Here is a 19,486-nt window from a genome sequence, read left to right as displayed (position 1 = left end):
CACACACTTACATCCCTATAAATTACATGTTGGCCTCAAATAATTGGGGTAAACTTTTGTAGAAGTCAAAGGAGTCAGATATTCCAGATCGACATTCCAACCAGCTACGTTGCATGTTAGATTAAATAATGACAGTGTAGTGTTGGATTATTTTGAATGAGGTAAAAAGACCCCTTGTTTGAAACTGGCTGAGCACCAATTCCAGCTTTTGTCCCACTGTTCCCGGCGAAGCAGCACAGCTGGAAGAATTTGTGATCCTTAGCCTAGGCAATTCTTCACGTTCCATAACCAGTCACAAAACTAAGAAATGCTGACCTTCTCCTGCTCATTCAATTTTCAACTTCAGCAAGATTTGCTTTTCTTCTGATTTTTTTCTCATCTGAACATCTCATTCCTGAAAGGAAATGAGTCTTATGTGGTCTATACGATGTTTTCCTAATAGGTTGTTTTTTTTTTCATACCATAACAATTGATGGAAAATATTTGGTGGAGAGAGAAGATACAGTCTGTCAGGATGTTGGTTGTTTTCTGTAAATCAAAGCCAGAACCTGCAGAAAAACACATAGTGATGAAAAGGCTTAGATAGATACATACTTCAGAAACTTAAAAAAAGGTCCCAGAATAACGTTAAATTCAAATAATGGGGAAATCTTTTTTTTTCTCCTTAGTTAAAAAAGAAACATTTTAGTCTTCTAAGTCAGACTTACAGTAATGTCTTAACCACAGCATGCCAAAGCTGTTAGGTTATTCTAAAGTTTTGGCCAGAATCTGGACTTTGTGCAAAGTGCTCCCTCTTCCAATACAAAACAACATAGTTGCTTGAATATTCTTTGCAGTGCTGTCATTTTTAAGGCTTTTCAAACAACAACAAAAAAATTAGGTTTTGTTGGGATTTTTCATGAGATTTTTCCTTGTTATGCTGTAAACATCCACAGCCTTTTTTCGTGAAAGCCTTTTTCCATTGTTGAGTATGGGAGATAAAGTCACACAGTTTCGTGCACAGGCATGTAACTGTCAGAAATGGTTCTCACAGATACAAGCACTAACAGGGGATTGCTAGCGGCCACTGGACACTGACATTGCATCCTTCTAAAGACTCATAAATCATTTATTTTTGAGTGTAGTGAAGTAAAACCACAAATCCACTAACACTGTTCTATGTCTCACAGAAAAAATGGGGCAGGAGGGTAGAGAAAGAAGGCAGAAAATGAAGCTGTTCTGTTGTTAGAGCCAACTGGAAGCTCACTGGGAAAACAAAGAAGTTCCTTCTGTCCACACAAACACATGCCATTGCTCTGTGGGAAACTGTTTGCTGGCATAAAGGACGTTTGGAAATTAAATATAACCTCTAATGGCACAGCATTCTATTTGTGATGCTCAGTTGTAGGCTTAGCTTTGCAAATTGTTGGTATTAACTTGAACAAGTGTAGCACTGTGTTTATTATTCAAGAGGAGCATATATTTGGGATTGAGAAATAAAGCCTATATCAGGGTTGCACGTAAAGAATGTGATCAACTAATGTATGTTTATTTTGTTGATGCCCCCTAAAGATCAGTTCATGGCTGCTTTCCTTAAGGCTTTCACAACATTTTTTGGAGATACTGATGGTACTTGGTGATGTTAAGGAGCAATGTTACATTATGTTAGGAACGGGACAAAGCAGTATTAAGTGCAGCACACATATCTTTATTTACCTGTCTGTATTGGAGTATGTTCAGTAGCAAGAATGCTAAAGCAAAAGTAAATCTCTTCTACAAATGCATCCTCCCCTATAAGTACACCCACAGTTGAATCTTTGTAAGTATCAGCAAAGGAATAAAGAAACTAATTTCCCTCTGTGGAATGCTGTCAGTAATAGTACCTACCCTGAAAGATGAGCAGTCAATCATTCTGGCATATTTTCACTCTAGGCACTTTTAGGGAAGGGTTTGCAATTCACTGGGTTGTGTATTGATTAATTCCAGCCAGATTGTTTTTTATTCATAGGGTGTCTTGTGGGATAGCCCAACTAATACATTTTCCAGTGTGTTATACAGACCAAATATAATCCACCTTGGGGGAAAAAAAAAAAAAAAAAAGTGAAAATTAGAACAGCCTCCCTTGCCAACAGAGTGACATCAGAAATGATGTTGCTTAGCTAGGTTTAATTTTGGAGATTGTTTATGTTGCCTTGAGTTTATTTGGGCAGTATAAAGATGGACCAAGTTCCTAAAAAGGAAAGCGTTGTTGAAAGCTGCAGAAAAAAAGATTATGCAAAGTGGAAGCCATCCAGCTGAGTGTCTTTGCTGTCCTTTGCAATACACTGTGCTGCTAAGGAAATGATTGAAAAAGCTTTTGAAGTCAAGGGAAAATATTTTGAAATTGTCCTCAAATGGAAAACTCCATTTAAAAGGGATCTTTTGGTTAATGCTATCCAACTAGAATGCCTATATTTCCTTAAAACAGCACATGGGCCCCTGTGTTTAAGTGGTCTAATTCTCTGAAGTACCAGGCATCTACCAAGAAAATCCTCTGAAGGTGACAGGGCCTGGAATCACCCACCGTCTTCGGAGTCAGACCATCTATACTGAATGTCTGAATGGAACCATGATAGCTTCAGGCACCAACTTTTAAAATGTTTGTTCTGTCAGCTGATGATTGAACTTGCAGGTTTGCTGCTGTGTGGAGCTGAGGACTGAGGAGCAAGAGACTCCCCATCCATCCCCTGCTGCCATCTTCCAGCCAAAGTGTGTTAGGTCAACTCTTCGGTTCAGTGCTTTCTTTCCTCGCTTGGTTGTTTTAGTACACTGCTGTGTTTGTTTCATAGCAGAGTCAATGACTTCATGGTCCTTCCTAAACTGCTGCGTCATTTAATTTATCCTGTTCTCGGTTCACACCTCCAGTCTCGACTTTGTTGGGTGAAACTGCTGGCTGCCTTTTCTCATTGTGTAACTGCACACAGTTCTCAGCTGGTTTCTACCTATTGAAAATTAAAGTTGCTGATGTGGAGGAGTCTAAGTTTAGTTTTGGAAGCTTGACCATCCCTGTGCTCCACAGGTATGTGAGTAGATAGTAGCCACGTGTCTGCCAAAATTTTGTCTTTAAGTGGACACAATTTTGAGTAGGTAAGTTTGCTGCTGCTTTTTCAAGGTAGTTTACTGTCTTTTTCTCCAGAGGCTGCCAAATTCAGTTCCTTTGCCTGTTGCAGCTGTCCTTAGCTAATTACTAAGTCTTGTATTGAAGAAATAACTGTGTGTAAGCACAGCAAAGAAGGAAGACAAAATACTTCTGTAATATGAGTCTCTTAACTATAGTTTCATGTCAATGGTTGATGCTCCCTGTGGGATGCTGGTGTCTCAGAGCATGGGACTTATTTGTGTTCAGCATCTTGTTTGTGGTTTCCCTAGTGTGTAACAGAGGAGAGATTGGAATAGTGGTGTGTGAAATACCAAAACAAGGTTTTGTAATTTTAATGGCTTGAAGGACCTGATAAACTGCAGGCAGCGCAGGACACTCCTGCAGGAGAGTAAATGCAGACTGTCTTCATTTCAAGGATGTTCTAAATCAGGTGAAGGTTCTTAAGTGAAAGTTTGGGTCCCTAGTAACCCACAGAGGGACCCTTATCAGAAGCACAAAATAACGTTTAATTACAAAATAACATGTATTGATTCCACCCAATGTTGTTGGGTTGTTTTTTTTTTAGCTTATGTGTTTAATGATTAATTTCTTAAAATGTAGTCCTACAGTCACATATTGACCTTGATCTTCTCATACAGCTTCTAAGAAAACATTTCTTAGAAGTTTGGCATTTGGTGAGGGATAACACATGGGTTTAGAAGCTAATGAGTTATTTAGGGCCAAATTTGTATCTCTGGATGGGAAGACCATAGGGTAGAAGGCAAGGAGGGGTTTGCCCAGATCTTGTAATGTGCGACACTGAAATTCATACTGTACCTCAAGTTCCCACTTGTGAGAAGGGGCACTAATGCTCCTCCTTTGTAAAGCTCTTGTGATCCCCTGGTAAAATCCTATTATGTGTTGGGGGCTGTAGATGAAGTTATGCCTGCAAAATTGTGAATTCCATGGCAAATAAAATTTGAATATATTATAGGAAAAAAAAATGGGGTTTTTTTTCCATACTTTATATATTTTATTCTATTATATTGCTCAATGAGAACTGAAAAATACCTGTAGAATGCTATTTAGAAACTGATTGTCAGATAAGATTTATCTATTTTGATACAAAGTAATTTCCTTCAGAGACTACTTCAGTTCATTCAGCAGCATTTATAGTCATTTTTCAGAAATTTAAGAATTTAAGAATTTGCATCATTTAAGTTGTACGCTGTCATCCCCTGCACAGTCCAAAGATTGACGTACATCGGGAATTACAGATTTTAAGAATAAAGTGGCTGTTTTTTCATAATTGGTAACTGCTGCACAATTAATTTCATTAGTTCTTTAAAGTGCCTCTTGAATGATTCAGTGCCTGTTGCGACTGAATTCCTTGAAAAGCCTTGTGAAAGAGTTTACAAATCACTTAAGATAAGTCAGCAGTGTCACTCTTGGAAGATGTTTTTTCAAGTGCTTCATAGGAAATTGATATCTGAAAACTGGAGTTGGGAAATAGCCTTAATTAAAGGCTTAGCCAACTAGCAAGTAGGCAGTGCTTATCTGAATGTTCCTATTTGTGAAACACTGAGATGGAAAACAGTACCTGTATGTTTTGAAATTATTCCTGTGTTTATAGTTACTCCTGTTACACAGCTGAAACAAGCAATGTTAGCAAGGAATCAGCATTTTTTCAATTGTTCAACATAACAACCCAGATTTAGTCCATTATAGAAAAAAGTAAAACCGGCTGTTAAATATGAGCACAAAGTTAATGAAAAATCTAGGCTGTGCCTCGTTTTTAAAGCTCATTATATTATTCACAAAGAAAACTGAACATGGCGTGCATTCACCACTATGTTAAGACACCACATGGTTCCAGTAACATGCTGTGGAGCAGTGCTCATGGCAGTGTTACTGTCCATCTCGGTGTATAATGGAATTTTTGTATCTGCTTTGTCTTCAGCAGCCAAAATTGCTGACGTGGGTACTGTATATGCAGGAGAGATATGTAGGGTCGAGCACAACTGAGAAAGTTCATCTGATCTGATCCCAGAGATAATGCCTGGATCCTAGAGAAGAGAATAAGGATGTTTTGTATGATTTAGAATAGTATAGAACCAGGCCAGCAGCACCTCTGCTCGTCCCAGTTTCCTAATTATAACAGTATTTGTTACTGTTTACTCTAGGCATGACTATACCAGAAGAAGACGCTGATGTGGGACAAGGTAGTAAATACTGCCTCGTGGCAATAGGAAGGCTTCAGGTAATGCCAGTCTCTCCTTATATAAACTACTTCTGAAAGCATGATCACTGTTGTGGTTTAGTTATAAAAGATTTGCACAAAGTTCTGGTACTAGACTATAACTTCTAATACGCTTCCAAAATATAAAGCACTTTGATGTCTGTGTGCAGCCAGTGACTTGTTTAGAACATGTCACCAGAGCAAAATGGAAATGTGATTTTCGTGCATATGTGTACTTAATCCAATAACAGCAGCAAAGATGCTCCTGGAAGATGAACACGGACAGACCTGCCATGCTGTAGGATGTGTAGGGCTGGGATATTGTAGATACTGGGAAACATGGGAGTACTTCAGTGCTGCAGATGGTAGGTAAAGTGGCTCCCAAAGCCAGTGATATGCTTCCTGCTACTCTTTCATTCGCTCTCTCTCTCTGACTAATCAACTACTTGAAAAATTATGATTGCAGGAGTCATTCTGAAAACGGTAAAGGTAAGGTAGTCAAGAGGCGCTTCACAAATAATAGCTTTATTCTCTGCGTATATTGTATTGTGCATTCAGATGTGATATCAGCCAAGGGAACTGTGGAAATAAAACTTTACTTCCTTTTTGTCCAGCCGATTGCAACCGACTTGTTACGTTTTCTTCTTTGTCCATTGCTGACGAGAGTTCTGAGTGGCAGCTAGAGCAGTTGCGGTGAATCTCCTTCACCGCAGCAGGGAAGCCAGTTCTTATCTTTCTGGTCTGGGAATTCTGCCCTGGGTGAACGTGTGTGAGCCTCTTGCATGATCTCCTGTTGGCCTGCACTCGTTGCCATCTGCTAGGATGGCATCGCTCCTTCTGACAAGGTGGAATGACCCTTTCATTAGAGCACAGGTGCCAAACCCATCTTACCTGAGTTGAACAGCCTGCGTGTTACTGCAAGTGTTGGCAGTTCTGCAGAGTGTTTCTCTATTGCTATGGCAGAGCTACAAGAGTATTGCATGATGTTTTTGAAGTTAATCTGGCTTTTATAATTAAGGGTAATATATTCCACTGATGGAGAGAAGGAAGTTACGTGGATTCGTGTGTTACAGCTGCCAAAGAAAGATGATTTCCAAGGAAATTGCATTAGTAACATGTGGCGTGTAAAAACATCTGTTATGTTAGAAGACCAGCAGGATATGTGAGGGAGGGCAAGAGGAGGCTCTGTGGATGGGTTTAATCACAAAGGAGTCAAGGTGTACAAATTAAACTCTGTTCTATAACAGCAGATGAAATCTTGCATACAGTGAACGGGCTAATCTTCTTCAAAACAGCAAAACCAGGAGATTTTGCTCCTTTTGCATTGGGACCTTGTTAACAGAGATAGCTCTGGGAGTTGTAAGAAAAACAGTGGCTTCACTTGTAGCCTCAGTAGGAATGAATGGATGTGAAGTGGCCTGATACACAGGTTTCAGACAGAGCTGGAAATGTGTCATTCTCTCTAATGAGATTTGAGGAGCTTTTATAAGACACTGTGCTTTCATTATGAGCAGCCACTTGCCGGCCTCGTATCACCTATCTCAACCTCAGGAGAACTTTGTTCAGCTTGTCTGGGTGTTTCAGCTGAGGTTCACCTCACTGGAAAGTTGAGTGTTTAGTCTGTTGTGTATCTCTACAGATAATGAGTTGGCCTCTTCTAGAGATTGACCTTGTTATCCTAAAATGGGTGGACTGAATTGTCCTCTGCAAGTGTCTCATTCTTGGTTGACAAAGGTAGGAACCAAGATGCCTAACTTTAATGTGGTGCCACAAAGTGAGATTAATCCAGCTGTACTTATATCCTAACTATATCCCTGCTTCTTGGCAACTTCCAGTGTGTTTGTTTTCCTGCTGTGCTGTCAAGCCTAGGTAGGTGCCATGGGGTGAGATGATTGCCCTATGAACCAGACTAAAGGCAGTTCTGTGTCATTTATGTGCTGCTCTTTTATTTATCTCTTTCTTCAGTAGTTAGAAGTCTGCCAGCAGATTTTGTTCTTCAGCTATGTAATCAAATTTGACTTAATCTGACTGTTCAGCGGACTAAATACTGTGGATTTTATTGGTCCCAGGTAACCAGCTCTCCTGTGTGCATGGACATGAACGGCATGTCAGTCCCCACTGAGTTCTTGTCTAGGCATAATTCTGATGGAGTCATCACCTTCGTCGACCCAAGGTGCATCAGTGTCATTGGCTACCAGCCCCAGGTCAGTGAGTCACTGGAAACACAGAGACTGGTTAGAGCTAATGAGGAAAATTCTATTTGTGCATTAAAAAAAAAACAAACAGCAAAACCATGACATATTTGTAGCTGAAAATTCATATGGCATGCGCTAAATGCTGTTCATTTTTCTTTGCTGTCCATGCTTCTGTAAAATTTACGGTTTTCTCCTTTGTTATGTGGGGGATCTTTTTATACCTTTTAGATCTAATTAGAATTCTATCAGCAGGATGCTTTAAACCCCTTGCACAGCTTTCCAGTGAAGACATTTCTGTGATAGAAAGTTAACAGTGCTTGGAGTTTTAGTCCCGTAGATCTTTACTTCTGCCAATCTATTGAACAGTAAGCAAACATTGCTTCTGGCATCTCTTTTTCCTTTAGGCTTGCATCTGCTCCTGTGAATAGGAGGCTAGTCACAGAACTGAGTAGAATAGTGAACAAACTCCTGGCTACCACAGCTCTCCCTTGGTTAACTCTCAACAGTTGCAACATAGAGGCAAAAATAATTTCTTGCTCATTTTTTCCCCCATTTATTTTGATTTCAGGTAGCTTTGTAATTGTTTTTGCGAAAATCACAAGCTGTAATAGAGGATGTCGGTCTCTTTGAGACACCATTTCACAGGTTTTAAAAAGATCACTTAAAACTTGTAAATACATGTATCTGTGCAACAGTACAGATACAACATGGGACATGATGCCTACAAACTTTGTTTGTATGATTCATCTCTGATTAACTGAGTAGTACCATTAAGAGTGGTAAGCCTAATATCTGCAAGGATTACTTACACATCTGCACATGGACTTGTGTTGTGGTTCGGGTTTTTTACGCAGCTTTATGTTTTATTCTAGGATCTTCTGGGGAAAGATATTTTAGAATTCTGCCATCCTGAAGATCAAAGCCATTTGAGAGAAAGTTTCCAACAGGTGCTGGATCCTGCTCCTTTTCTTCCACAATTTATTTATTATTTTGTTCAGAAAAGCAGCTTGTATTTACATTTCAAGGTGGTTTTTCTGTTATGAAGGAGAAGGAGTGGCAAGATATGAAAGCATTTGTTGATTAATTAGTAATCAGTTAATCAGCATGTGCTGGCTGTATTTTCAGAAGTAAGTCACCTAGTTACACATTTTGTTTTCTTTTCTCAAAAGATTACATGAGTGTTCACTGGACAGAGCTCTTTTGGAGATGCCTGTATAGATCCCACTATGTTAAGTGATAACCAAAAGTATTTACCATTAGAGATGGGCTGTTGATTTGAAATTATTTATCACTCCTCTGTAATGCTGCATCATTTGTGACCTAAATTCTCTGTTAGCATAGTTATGTCATGCTTCGCATACTTCGATGGAGTTACACCAGTTTTTACTCTGTAACAGGACTTCCAGAGAATTTGGCCTTTTTCCCTATTAGGATCTGAAATGCAGAGAGAAGTAGCAAAAGAAATGCAACATATGGGAAGAATTACCGATTTAGATTCATTTTTACAGTTAAGCCACGTTTACATAAGCTATATCAAAGGCATTTATTCCACTGCAGAGCTTATTGATTCAGATTGGTCTGGGACATACAGTAGGAGTGCTTTCCCCAAGCTTTATGCTTGTTGCTGGTCTTTTCAGTGACTTCCCTGCTGCACTAGAAAGCGTGGCCTAGTATGTTCAACCAATTACTGAGCTTCAGTTGATCGAGCGGTTCCAGATTTTCTGACAACACCCTGTAGCTCAACCAAGTTTTGTTGATCTGTCTTGCTTTGGATGCTGAGAGTATTTTCGCCTGTGAAATGTGGCTAAGAAGTGAATTCTAAAATAACCCGTATAGCATATCATGCAAAAACAGAGCTTGAGAAGCTTCTCTGGGGAGAACAACTAAATGCTGTACTGTGTCCGCAGAATAGATTGTGAAACTGAAGTTATGGTCTACTACAGAAATGTCCGAGATATTATAAGACATCAGTACTCCTGAGCTATTTCTCACCATCCCTTCCTTCAGGCGGAGACTCCCAGCCCCACCACTGAGGTAGCAGAAAAGGCTGTGTGAGCACTCTGCTTCCACTTCAGTGTCCCTTGAAAGGACTGAGTTCCAACAGCAGCTAAAGGCTTTTTAGATTCAAGATGCTGATTCACAGGCAGGAGCCTGTGTTAGAGTTAGGTGCCTGAAACAGTTAGGTGCCTACACCCAGTCCTCTTCTCTGCCTCACCCTGGGTGGATGGAGCAGCTGAACCTACCTTGATGGGCAGCTGTCACCAGGAGCCAGGTCCTACTCCCCCTCTTCTCTCCTCTGTGACCTCCTCCCCACCCTTCCGACTGTCCTGGTGCTAGCACAGATGGGCTTGCCATGTAGGCTAGCTAAGGGACTAATTGCTTTTGCAAGGGGCTAACTTTCAGCTGGTTCAGCTCCCTGAACTTGTGCCTGATCACATCAGTGGGACAAGAAGAGCAGCCAGAGCGAGTCTGCTGTTTTTCACTAATGCCCAGATGATTGATCCTACTAATTTGTCCAAGAGACAATGACAGAGAGCTGCTGGATAATAACACATCAAACATCCCTCTCTGAAGTGATTGCCTGGGGCTCAGAAGGGCTGACTAACTAACATACAAGTTAATGACTTGGTCCTCGCTGTGTTCGCTGAGAGTGAGATCAGGCTGTGGGAGGCTGCCAGTGTATCCCTGAACTCAGCTGCTGGGGACCAAACTGTCACCACTCACTGTGAGGCATGTGCTTAAATGATTTGCTGGATCAGGGACCTACATGATTTGCTTAAGGTCATACAAAAAGACAGCAGGAGAAAAATGCAGATCCCGTTCACTCAACCTGTGTCCAACCTATGAAAATATTGTGCTGTTTCTTTAGTAGGCAATTCTTTTTTCAGTATATTTTTGTTCAGTACAGTAGCAGTGTGATTTGGGCTGTTATTTCAGCTATGCAATAAAAGACTGAAGTAAACAGTTAAGCTATGCACCAGGTGGTTTTTATTTCCAAAGAATGTAAGAAGGTGAAGGTTAAACAGCAGCTTTAAAATCTTGTGCTATCTTGTTTGTGTGCACTGGTTTAAGACCGTTATTATATTAAGACCAATTATAACAGAATTGATGTTTGCTTAATTCAGACTTCAGGATGATAGATCACTGCAGTTTGTTTTATTATTGTTAGTTTGGCCTTAGAAATCTCTTCGTTAAAAGGTAACTGATTTCCAATAAACTTTTTTTTTTCTAAAACCCCCAGAAAACTTGACATTTCTAATTTGCTGACAGTGTCAGAACCAGGTTGGTGCATAACAGAGGAGGGAGGGAGGGTTTTGCAGTTTTTGGTCAATTGCCAGTATCCATCTCAAAGCTTTTACTTCCTTGGGAAGATAAATTCATTCATCAGGGTGGGAAAATCAGGCCAGAATAAGATAGTCTCAAAGCCAAGATCAACAAATAGAATTTACTATCAAAGGATCCAGAATAAAGCTATTGGATATCCAGTAAGATGCTATTCAGATTGGACACTTTTACACAGGCAGTGATTTTTACCCTGGGTGTGGATGTAGAAAATTGCCGATAAAAATGTCACTCACCAAACTCAAACTACAAAACCATTTAGAAAAAAAAAAACCCACAACAAAAAACCACCAGCCCAAAAGTATTATTTTGAACATCCCTGGGCATCACTAAAGCTTTTTGTGTCTTGTGTTTGCATTCGTTCCATTTAATCCTATATCCAGTTGATCAGTTTGAAATGCAAACCTTGGAAAAAACAGGATTGGAGCTTTTTTCTTAATCCAGTTGCTTGTCAGTAAAGACAGGGTAAATACTGGGTGTTCTACTTCTAGAGAATACAAGCTGCAGATAGCTAATAAAAAATAAATTCCAGTGGATAAGGATTAAGAGTCCACAAAGAGATGTGGCATTTATTTGCAATAGACCTTCCCTTTCCTTCCCTGAGGCACCCCTGAGATAGTTTGGTGGAAAAGCAATAAAAAATAAACACAGCTAGCCCAGCTAAGTGCCAGCTGAATGACTTGAAACCATGTAAGTTTTCTTCTGACTGAAACCAAGATTGTCGGATAACACATAAAATGCAGTTACAGTACCAGTGAGCAAGTATTGTTTTGAATGTACTTCTTTAACTGGTTGCTTCTTAGTTCTAACTTGGTGCCCAGCTGTTGACTTTGACAAAACTTCAGGTGCCAAAACCAGAATTTGAACTGAGCGTTGCCAGACATCTGAATTCTTAGCTATAAACAAATAGGCTGTCCAAGCAAAGAATTTGCACTCTTTTTTTTTTTTTTTTAATACTATTAAAATGGACAGGGGCGTATTGGTGTCCTCTCCATTCAAACACTGGCTCACTCTCTCTTCTTTTGAAAGCCAGAAGCAAGCATTTCTTGTTAGTACTGTGCCGTCCCTGGGAGTCTTATGATGCATGTGGGGGGAAAAAAACCAACAACAACCATGTATGGTTTCTAAAAAAACCAAACCCAACATCGTGTTTAAGTGTTATCCTGTATTTTGATCTGATGGGTGATTTGATATATCAAGTATGTGAATTGTATAGCTAGGTATCCAAGCAGAAGAGCAGATAAGTCAACCTCAGAATGTTTTTTTCCTGTGGAATTTTTTTTCAGCTGCAATATTTGATTCATAGTTTACATACAAACTTCTAAAAGATCTTCCATTTATTTTCTGTCATTCTCTGTAAGCATTGCACATTAAAACCTTCTTAAAGCTTCCCTGTTGGGATAACAGCACAATCTGTTGGTTTTCCTGAATCTGTGTTCTTCTTACAGCAGGCTGGAAAATGGCATTTTATACAAAAAAGCGTGAGGGTTTCATTCTGAAGGAAACAACTACAGACATGAATCATATTTTCCTTATTCTCTCCAAATTAAGTATCTCCCTTCTGTGTCCATAGCTTTCTGTAATTCAAGTTTAACACATACCAGTTACTGCTGTTTACTATTCATTTACACAGCAGGTAGAAATTTCCTTGTATTCACCTTTCCAAATGGTTTTGCAGGTTGTGAAACTGAAGGGTCAAGTCCTGTCTGTGATGTATCGTTTTCGCACCAAAAACCGGGAATGGATGCTGATCAGAACCAGCAGCTTCACATTTCAGAATCCTTATTCCGATGAGATTGAATACATCATCTGCACCAACACTAATGTAAAGTATGTACCTTTCCAGGTGCTTGTTTACATGGTTTTGAAAGAATTTAAGCATTGCTTTTTGCTGTAAAGCAAATTCCATTTCTTTTGGTAGCCTGTTTCTAGCTACGTTTGTTTCTCTGTAACAGTACAGTCTGTAACAGGGTTTTTCCTGCATCATGAGATCTCGCAGCGTAGCTGTTTCTTTGTGTTATTATCCTGTGGTGCTTCCAGGGCCTGGCTGCACTGGGGTTGAAACATCACTTATCTGTTACATCATTAGACAGGCCCATTGATCTCAGTCCAGGCTGCCTTAAACTAGCACAGAGCTTCCAGCAGCAGACCAGCTGTCCCGATATTGGAGGAAGGTTAGCCTGACTCCTAAGCCAAAGAGAAAATAGCTTGTCTGTGTTCATTGCGATCATACCAGTCCTGGGCATCTTCTCCTTGAGCTGTGTCTACTCTTACATCCTATGAAAGCTGACAAAATTATTTCCTAGTAGGCTTGAGTGGGAAGGGTTCCTTCAGTTAAGGAACTCGGTCCTTAAGGAACTGAGTCCTTATCTCAGTTAAAAGCTGGTGGAATATCCCCAAGTATGGGGACAGATCCAGCCCCTTAGCTTAAGAGGGAAATTAAATTATCCTGTCTGCATTAATATTTTCAAAAATCTATTACTGGACCTCTTAGGAGGAGGTCGATGTAGGAGTATAGCGGAGGTTCATCACTGTGTAACTGAGCAGAGATGCTCTTGGAGCCTCCTGAGTTACGAGCCAGTAACTGCAGAAGCTAATCTGGCCTTGATAAAGACATTGCTTTATAGCATGGGGTTTTTTTAATAAATATTTCTTCTTTCCAATATAAACTTAATCTGTTTCTAAAGCAAAATCTGCTTCTGGTCTGACCAAAGATTTTTTGCCAGGTTTTTAGCTCAGAAGAAATTATTGATTTTAAGACCTCAACCTGTGGGACTGTATAATGGAAATGCTGAGCGAGCAGTCTACTAGTGGAGATGCATGCTGAGAGCTCCCCTTGCAAAACCAAACCCCTGGGGCTTTGGCATTTGAAGTTAGAAAGCTATCAAGTGTCTCTGGGTGTTCCTCAACTTGCTCCTTTGGACATGACACATACCTGGACTAGAAGGGCTGTGCCTTCACTCACTTGAAACCCATCATCACAATTGTTTTGCTCATTTTTTTCTGCATACCCAAAAAGTCAGGCTTAAACAAATAAATAGTTAAGGTCCTCGAAAACAAGTCAATGTGTCTTGAAATCAGACAGCTGAATATCTCCCTGTCTGCACCGTGCATCAAAATAGATATTTCCACATTTCTGCTATCCCATATTTCTCTTCCAAATAATTTGTATGCAAAAACAGGCCTGCAAAATAAAAAGTGACTTCTGAAATCTGTCCAGGCTGGCTTAATTATGCTTTGTTCCCAAGAGTCCACTGATCACAAAGTGGGGCTGTAAACTTATGTTGTGTTGACTCTGGGAATGTTTTTTTTCTGAGCTTCCACTATACTGTTCAGCTTGGCATCACAGCACTTACTGCGATTAATAGGACTGTGCCAGCTTCTGGCTCTTGTTATATCTCTCTTGCTAGGTTTGAATAACAACCCAGAGATGTTGACCTAATATGGAAGCTGCCTGCTGCTACTTTGACAGAGGATGTTCCCTCTTCCCTGACATGTTGAAAATGTTCTAGTCTTATGGCAAGATACAGCCCATTATATGTCTGCTTTTGAATAGTAGAAAGAATGCATTATTCAAACTGTTTTCTGGTTTTCCCTCTGTTCCTTCCCACTTCTCAGACCGATTTCCAAAGAGGACTTACTGTAATGTGCTGCTGTTCCTGGATATTTTTTTTGTTAGTTTTGTTTTGCTGCTTTTTTTCCACATTTTGGGGTCATGTTTTGACTTCTGATTTCCTAGATGCCTTGGGGAGTTGTACGTCATTGTAACTGTTGATTTCTGCCTTCTCATTAAGCTCCTGCTGGGAATGGTTGGTTGGCACTGATCCCAGTGTGCGTGAGCATCTATACGTGTCGGTGGAAGGATCATATGCTCAGGGTCCAGCAAAGTGCTTCACATGGAGACCAGGCAGGGGTGCCTGCCACTGTGCAGTCGTAGTGAGTTCTGCACAGGGACAAATTTGGATTGTCCATTGCTGTGATAACCTAGTCAGCTCCATATAATACAGGTTTGAGGCAGTTAAAGTTCAGCATGAAAGTGTAAAGACAATGTACCCGAAAGATCTAGGTTTAAATCAGTTTTTAACGTAGGATAGTTTGAAGCCGCAGCACATACGTCTCTGTGTCTGTTAACAGAACAGCTTTTGCCTTGGCCAGTGAACAGCGTAACAGCAAATTCCCAAAAGGCTGTAGAGGGCAGTGGTGGTTCCAGTTGTGGAGGGATTAATTGATTTTTTTTTTTGTGGTGGTGGTGGTGGTGGTTTGTTTTGTTTGGTTTGTTTCTCTTTTTTTTTTTTTTATAAAGATACTCCTTTGGAGCTTCAAACAGTCAACTTCCCAAACTTCTGATGCGGAAAGATAATGAAACATTAGGTTCAAATGTTCACTTAGTTCCTTGCAAAAAAAAGAAAAGAAAACTTCTCTCGGTTTCTCTTGGGTGTAGTCATCCAAGAGAAACTTCCTGGAGAAATGAAGCATTTAACGTTTAGCATTTGTGCTGTGTTCGGCTGAAAAGAAGAGTCCCCCATTTGACCGCATTTTCCTGTGTAGTTGGGACTGTTTGATTTCCAAAAGAAGAAATAATAATTGTGATCATCGTTTATTTAACATACGGATAGAGCAGCGTTTGAATAAAATAATCCGTCATGGTGACAGATAAAAATATATAAAAGTCATTATATGTGTATATATAGACAGAAGAAAGATGTTTTTGTGACCTTTATGGAAATTCTGGTGTATCGTGTTTGTAAGCCCCCAAGTCCTGTGTTGCACTGCGTGCATTTATGAATCCTGCAGTTGTCCTGCGCCCCAAGACTTTGTCTTAGAGTGAGCTGGCACAGGTCAGTGCTGGAGGCAGCCTGCTGGATGAATCAGCCTGTGCTTGTGGGAGAGATGCTTTCTGTTTCAGATTGTCGTGGGCCAAAATACTGAAGAGATCAACTATTCTGATAGAATTCCAGTCTATGGTAGCGCTGCTAGAGACCTACTTTCTCGTGATCTCTGTGCCATCAGCAGGGTATTTGATCCCTCAAGGCCAGTGTTAAGACAGACCCTTTCACAGGGGTGAACTGAAGCTGTAGGCTAAAAGAGGGAGATTTTGAGAGTTTCTGAAAGAGGATTTTACAATGGCAGCCCCAAGGCTTTTATTACTCCCTTTTTGTCCACACTAGACAGGGGAAGCACATGTACCTGTATTACATAAAAACAGCTTGGTAGGGATACAGTAGTATTGGTCCTCTCCCACCATAGAGACTTAATTTTAAAATTCAAATCCTTTTTTGGTTACTCTGATGCCTGGAAAAGGAACAGGTGACTTCAGTGTTCATAGAGATTAATTTGGCTGAAATCCTCCCCATTGTCAAAGCAGCTTTCACAGAATCTTCCCTTTTTCTCCAAATACATGTACTGAACTAAATTTGAATTAACTATCAAAACCTTCAGATGCGCTGAACCATTCCTTGTTCGAGCCAAGGGCTTTCCCAGTTTCACGCCGAACCCGTGGGTGAGCCAGGAGTTCCTGCAGTACAGGCAGAGTCCTCTGCTGGCCCAGACGATACCTTCCTTGCCATGTCAGGTATCCTGTAGAGCCAGGAAATGTCTCTTTCATTTATTCCTTGAAGCTGTGAAACTGAAATTGAAACCAATTTTTTGGTTTTGGTTTTGGAGTTTGTATTTTGGTTTCAAAGTCAGAAGTCGGTTTGAGTTTTGCCCAGACTGATAATCAACGCTCGTCCTGTATAATTTTTACAAAAACTGTCTAGCAGTTGGGTGATGGAAGGGACCTGCATGTATTAACTGGTCAGTCAAAAGGGCTGGTTAGTTGGCAGGGACTGAAGCAACCACGACAGCAGCGTGCAGCTCTCCCTGGTCGGCTGGTCCATGAGCTGGTCCGTGAGTTTCTGTCAGGTTTCAAGCATCATTTGAACTATTTATACAGTGGCAGCAAACAACAGCAGAAGACGCTCACCTGGCTTTGTATTTCAATTTAATTAAGTGCAGCATAGCTTGTACAGACTGCAGCGAAAATACACCAAAGTATTTGGGTTTTATAGGAAATGGATTGGGGAGGTTGTCCCCAAAGTTCAGTGCTGTTAACACGATTGGTATTTATATTGTACTGCAGCTTAATGAGTATTGGAGATGAAATGTAGAGAAGGGCGAAGGAGCACTAAGTTAGAGAAGTGCCTACAAAACAAATAACTTGTTAAGTATGCTGTTTTGTTTGGCTCATTTGTATGTATATGGCTGAATCAAGAAAACATACTTTATACGGAACAGAGGAGACCTAATGTGCTGTTTATTGACACACGCACCAAGTCATTGGTAATAAAAACAAATGGAACAGTATAATTAGCTTTCACGTTAACAACAGGATTTAATGAGTGTTTATTGTCCACAGAGTGGTATTTAGAAAAACTTCCCCATAGATTTGACATAATTAAATTACCTCCCATGGTTCTGTTGGAAAAGTATGCATTTTATGCTTGTGAACAAAGAATTTCTTTGCATTCCAGAGGTAATTTTTAGGAATTTTGTGTTGGCTAAAATAATATGGAAAATCCATGGCTCTGGTGACCTGGAGGACTGACCTTTTTTGCATGTTACTCAGGACAGAAGTGATTCGTGTATTAGGTGTTCTTACACCATGAGGCTAGCAGGAGGCTTTTGGCCTTCTACTCCAACCTTTGTTGCAGGTCACAGGTTTTTGGCCAGTTTGCCGTGGAGCCTAGTAACTGGTGTCTGAAAGAAGTGTCTTCTAGAAAAGCATCAAGGGATGGAAAAATCTGTTACTTACTTCAGTAGTTCGTTTGAGTGGTCCCTCACATTCCCACCACTTTGTGCCTAACTTGTTCATTTGACTGTCTGCAAGTTTGTCTCTCAGTCCCTTGACATTTGAATCTATCTAGTTCAAAATTTGAAAGATTTGGATAAAAATCTAAAATGCAAGCCGGTGGCCAAAAATGTATGCTAATTTTCCAGAGTTTCAAATCCACAATCTTGCTATTTTGCAAAATCTCCTCTATTACTGCCTGTCACATTATAGTGTCTCTCTGGGGGAAAACCCTTGCGGTGTGTAATCCCTGTCTGTTAGGTGATTTTTTCCTTCAGAAGCAGGCCAGAAGCATGCAGAAACTGTGACCACTGTCAAGTATCATTTGCAAGTATCAAGCTTACTTTCTTGTTAGTCCAGGGCCAATCTTATCCTAATCTCTAAATTTTAGCACAATCTGGGGGGATTTACATCTTCTCGGCTAGCTGAGCAAAGAGCCCCACCGAGATAGCACGCTACCTGTGCATCTTCAGGCTAGAAGCAGTTTTCCTAACTGTGACCAAAGGACAGAAAGCAACTGTTAATGGAAGGTGCAAAACATTTAGGTAATTTTGCCGCTGCTGAGGGGTTTTGTCATTACGCAGGCAGTTTTCCTTGCGGTGCTGCAATGCCAGCAAGCTCCCAGCTTCACCCTAGAGACTGGTTCAGTGCTCTTCGTGGTGTTGGCCCATGCCAGAGCAAGGAACTCTCTATTCTCCATGGCAATGATGCTTCTTCAGACAAGGGTCACGGTGGAGCCTTTCCTTTTCACAGGGAAGTCCCAAGTTGTTGCGCCTGCCTGTCCGGGCTGCAAGCTGCTTTCAAGACAAAGCTGTGAAGCGAAGGTGATGCTGTGGCGATGCTGTTCGGGGCTGTTGCTTGATCAGGCTTCAGGCTGGGCACAACTCAAACCCAGCGCTGTGCTGCTAAGATCATGTGGCTCTCGCGCTCTGCCATCCCAGCTCAGCAATGGGACAAAGCTGGGTCTGTCTGTCTGCAAAGTCACACAAACCTGTGCTCAGACAGGTGGGGTTCCTAATGACCCGACGTGGGGGTGGTGTGAGTCCAAACAAGAAACTGTAAGTTCACATTTTAATGGTAAAATTCTGGTCTTAATGCATCAGTAGCACTCCTGCCTTTCATTTATTTCTGATTTATTTCGGTTTATTTCTGATAAACTGTACTGCACAGCGGCTTTTTGTGTAGAAATTGTTAACACTAACTTCAAAATTTCTGCTAGCAATAATAAATATAACTGTCTCTGGGTTTGTTTTTTTTTTTTTAAATCTTTGAATTTGTGTTCTTTCAGAATTTAAAAAAAAAAAAGCAAGTGAAGAAATGGATCCAGAAGAACACTGTGCTAGATGTATTACAACTATGTAAAAAAATCTGTAAATTTTTATACATAGGCAATATTTACCTATGTAAAACATGAATATACCTTACTTACCACCACTTGCAAGTTGTCCCTACAGGTCACCTATCAGTTAGTTCTCATGACTTCCAATGATTTTATCTGTTCATACTGGCTAATTGTTTTAGTTAAGTAGCAGCACCTGACAGTAAACACAAATCAAGTGCATTTCAAGAATTTGCAGAGTTTTCAACAGTAAAGTTCTTCATTCTGGTATATGGCCCCAGCGTTTATTTGGTCTGGCAGTTTCTTTTGAAGTATTTTTTCATTGCTGCTGCACATTTAATTTTTCCTAAATTCATATAATTGAATTAAGGCTACTACTTCCGGTGATTTTTGTGTCATTTAAACAACGGATATTTTTTCATGTTCTCCTCATGAAAAGGAGCTT

The 19,486-nt window shown here is 40.4% G+C and overlaps 1 protein-coding gene across 5 annotated transcripts in view; it reads left to right on the top strand.

Moving 5' to 3' along the window:
• The window catches only part of ARNT2 (aryl hydrocarbon receptor nuclear translocator 2), a 107,555-nt gene that overhangs the window by 67,486 nt on the left and 20,583 nt on the right, over positions 1-19,486 (top strand). For all 5 annotated transcript variants that reach the window (XM_055811503.1, XM_055811498.1, XM_055811510.1 and 2 more), the window contains 4 exons: positions 5,281-5,357; positions 7,406-7,540; positions 8,404-8,478; positions 12,552-12,703. In XM_055811503.1, coding sequence (XP_055667478.1) covers positions 5,281-5,357; positions 7,406-7,540; positions 8,404-8,478; positions 12,552-12,703 — 439 coding nt within the window. The remainder of the gene's footprint in view (positions 1-5,280; positions 5,358-7,405; positions 7,541-8,403; positions 8,479-12,551; positions 12,704-19,486) is intronic.

The sequence above is a fragment of the Falco peregrinus genome, chromosome 1 (genome assembly GCF_023634155.1).
Source record: "Falco peregrinus isolate bFalPer1 chromosome 1, bFalPer1.pri, whole genome shotgun sequence".
In the NCBI taxonomy this organism is placed as follows: Eukaryota; Metazoa; Chordata; class Aves; order Falconiformes; family Falconidae; genus Falco; species Falco peregrinus.
This window is presented reverse-complemented; position numbering and strand designations above follow the sequence as displayed.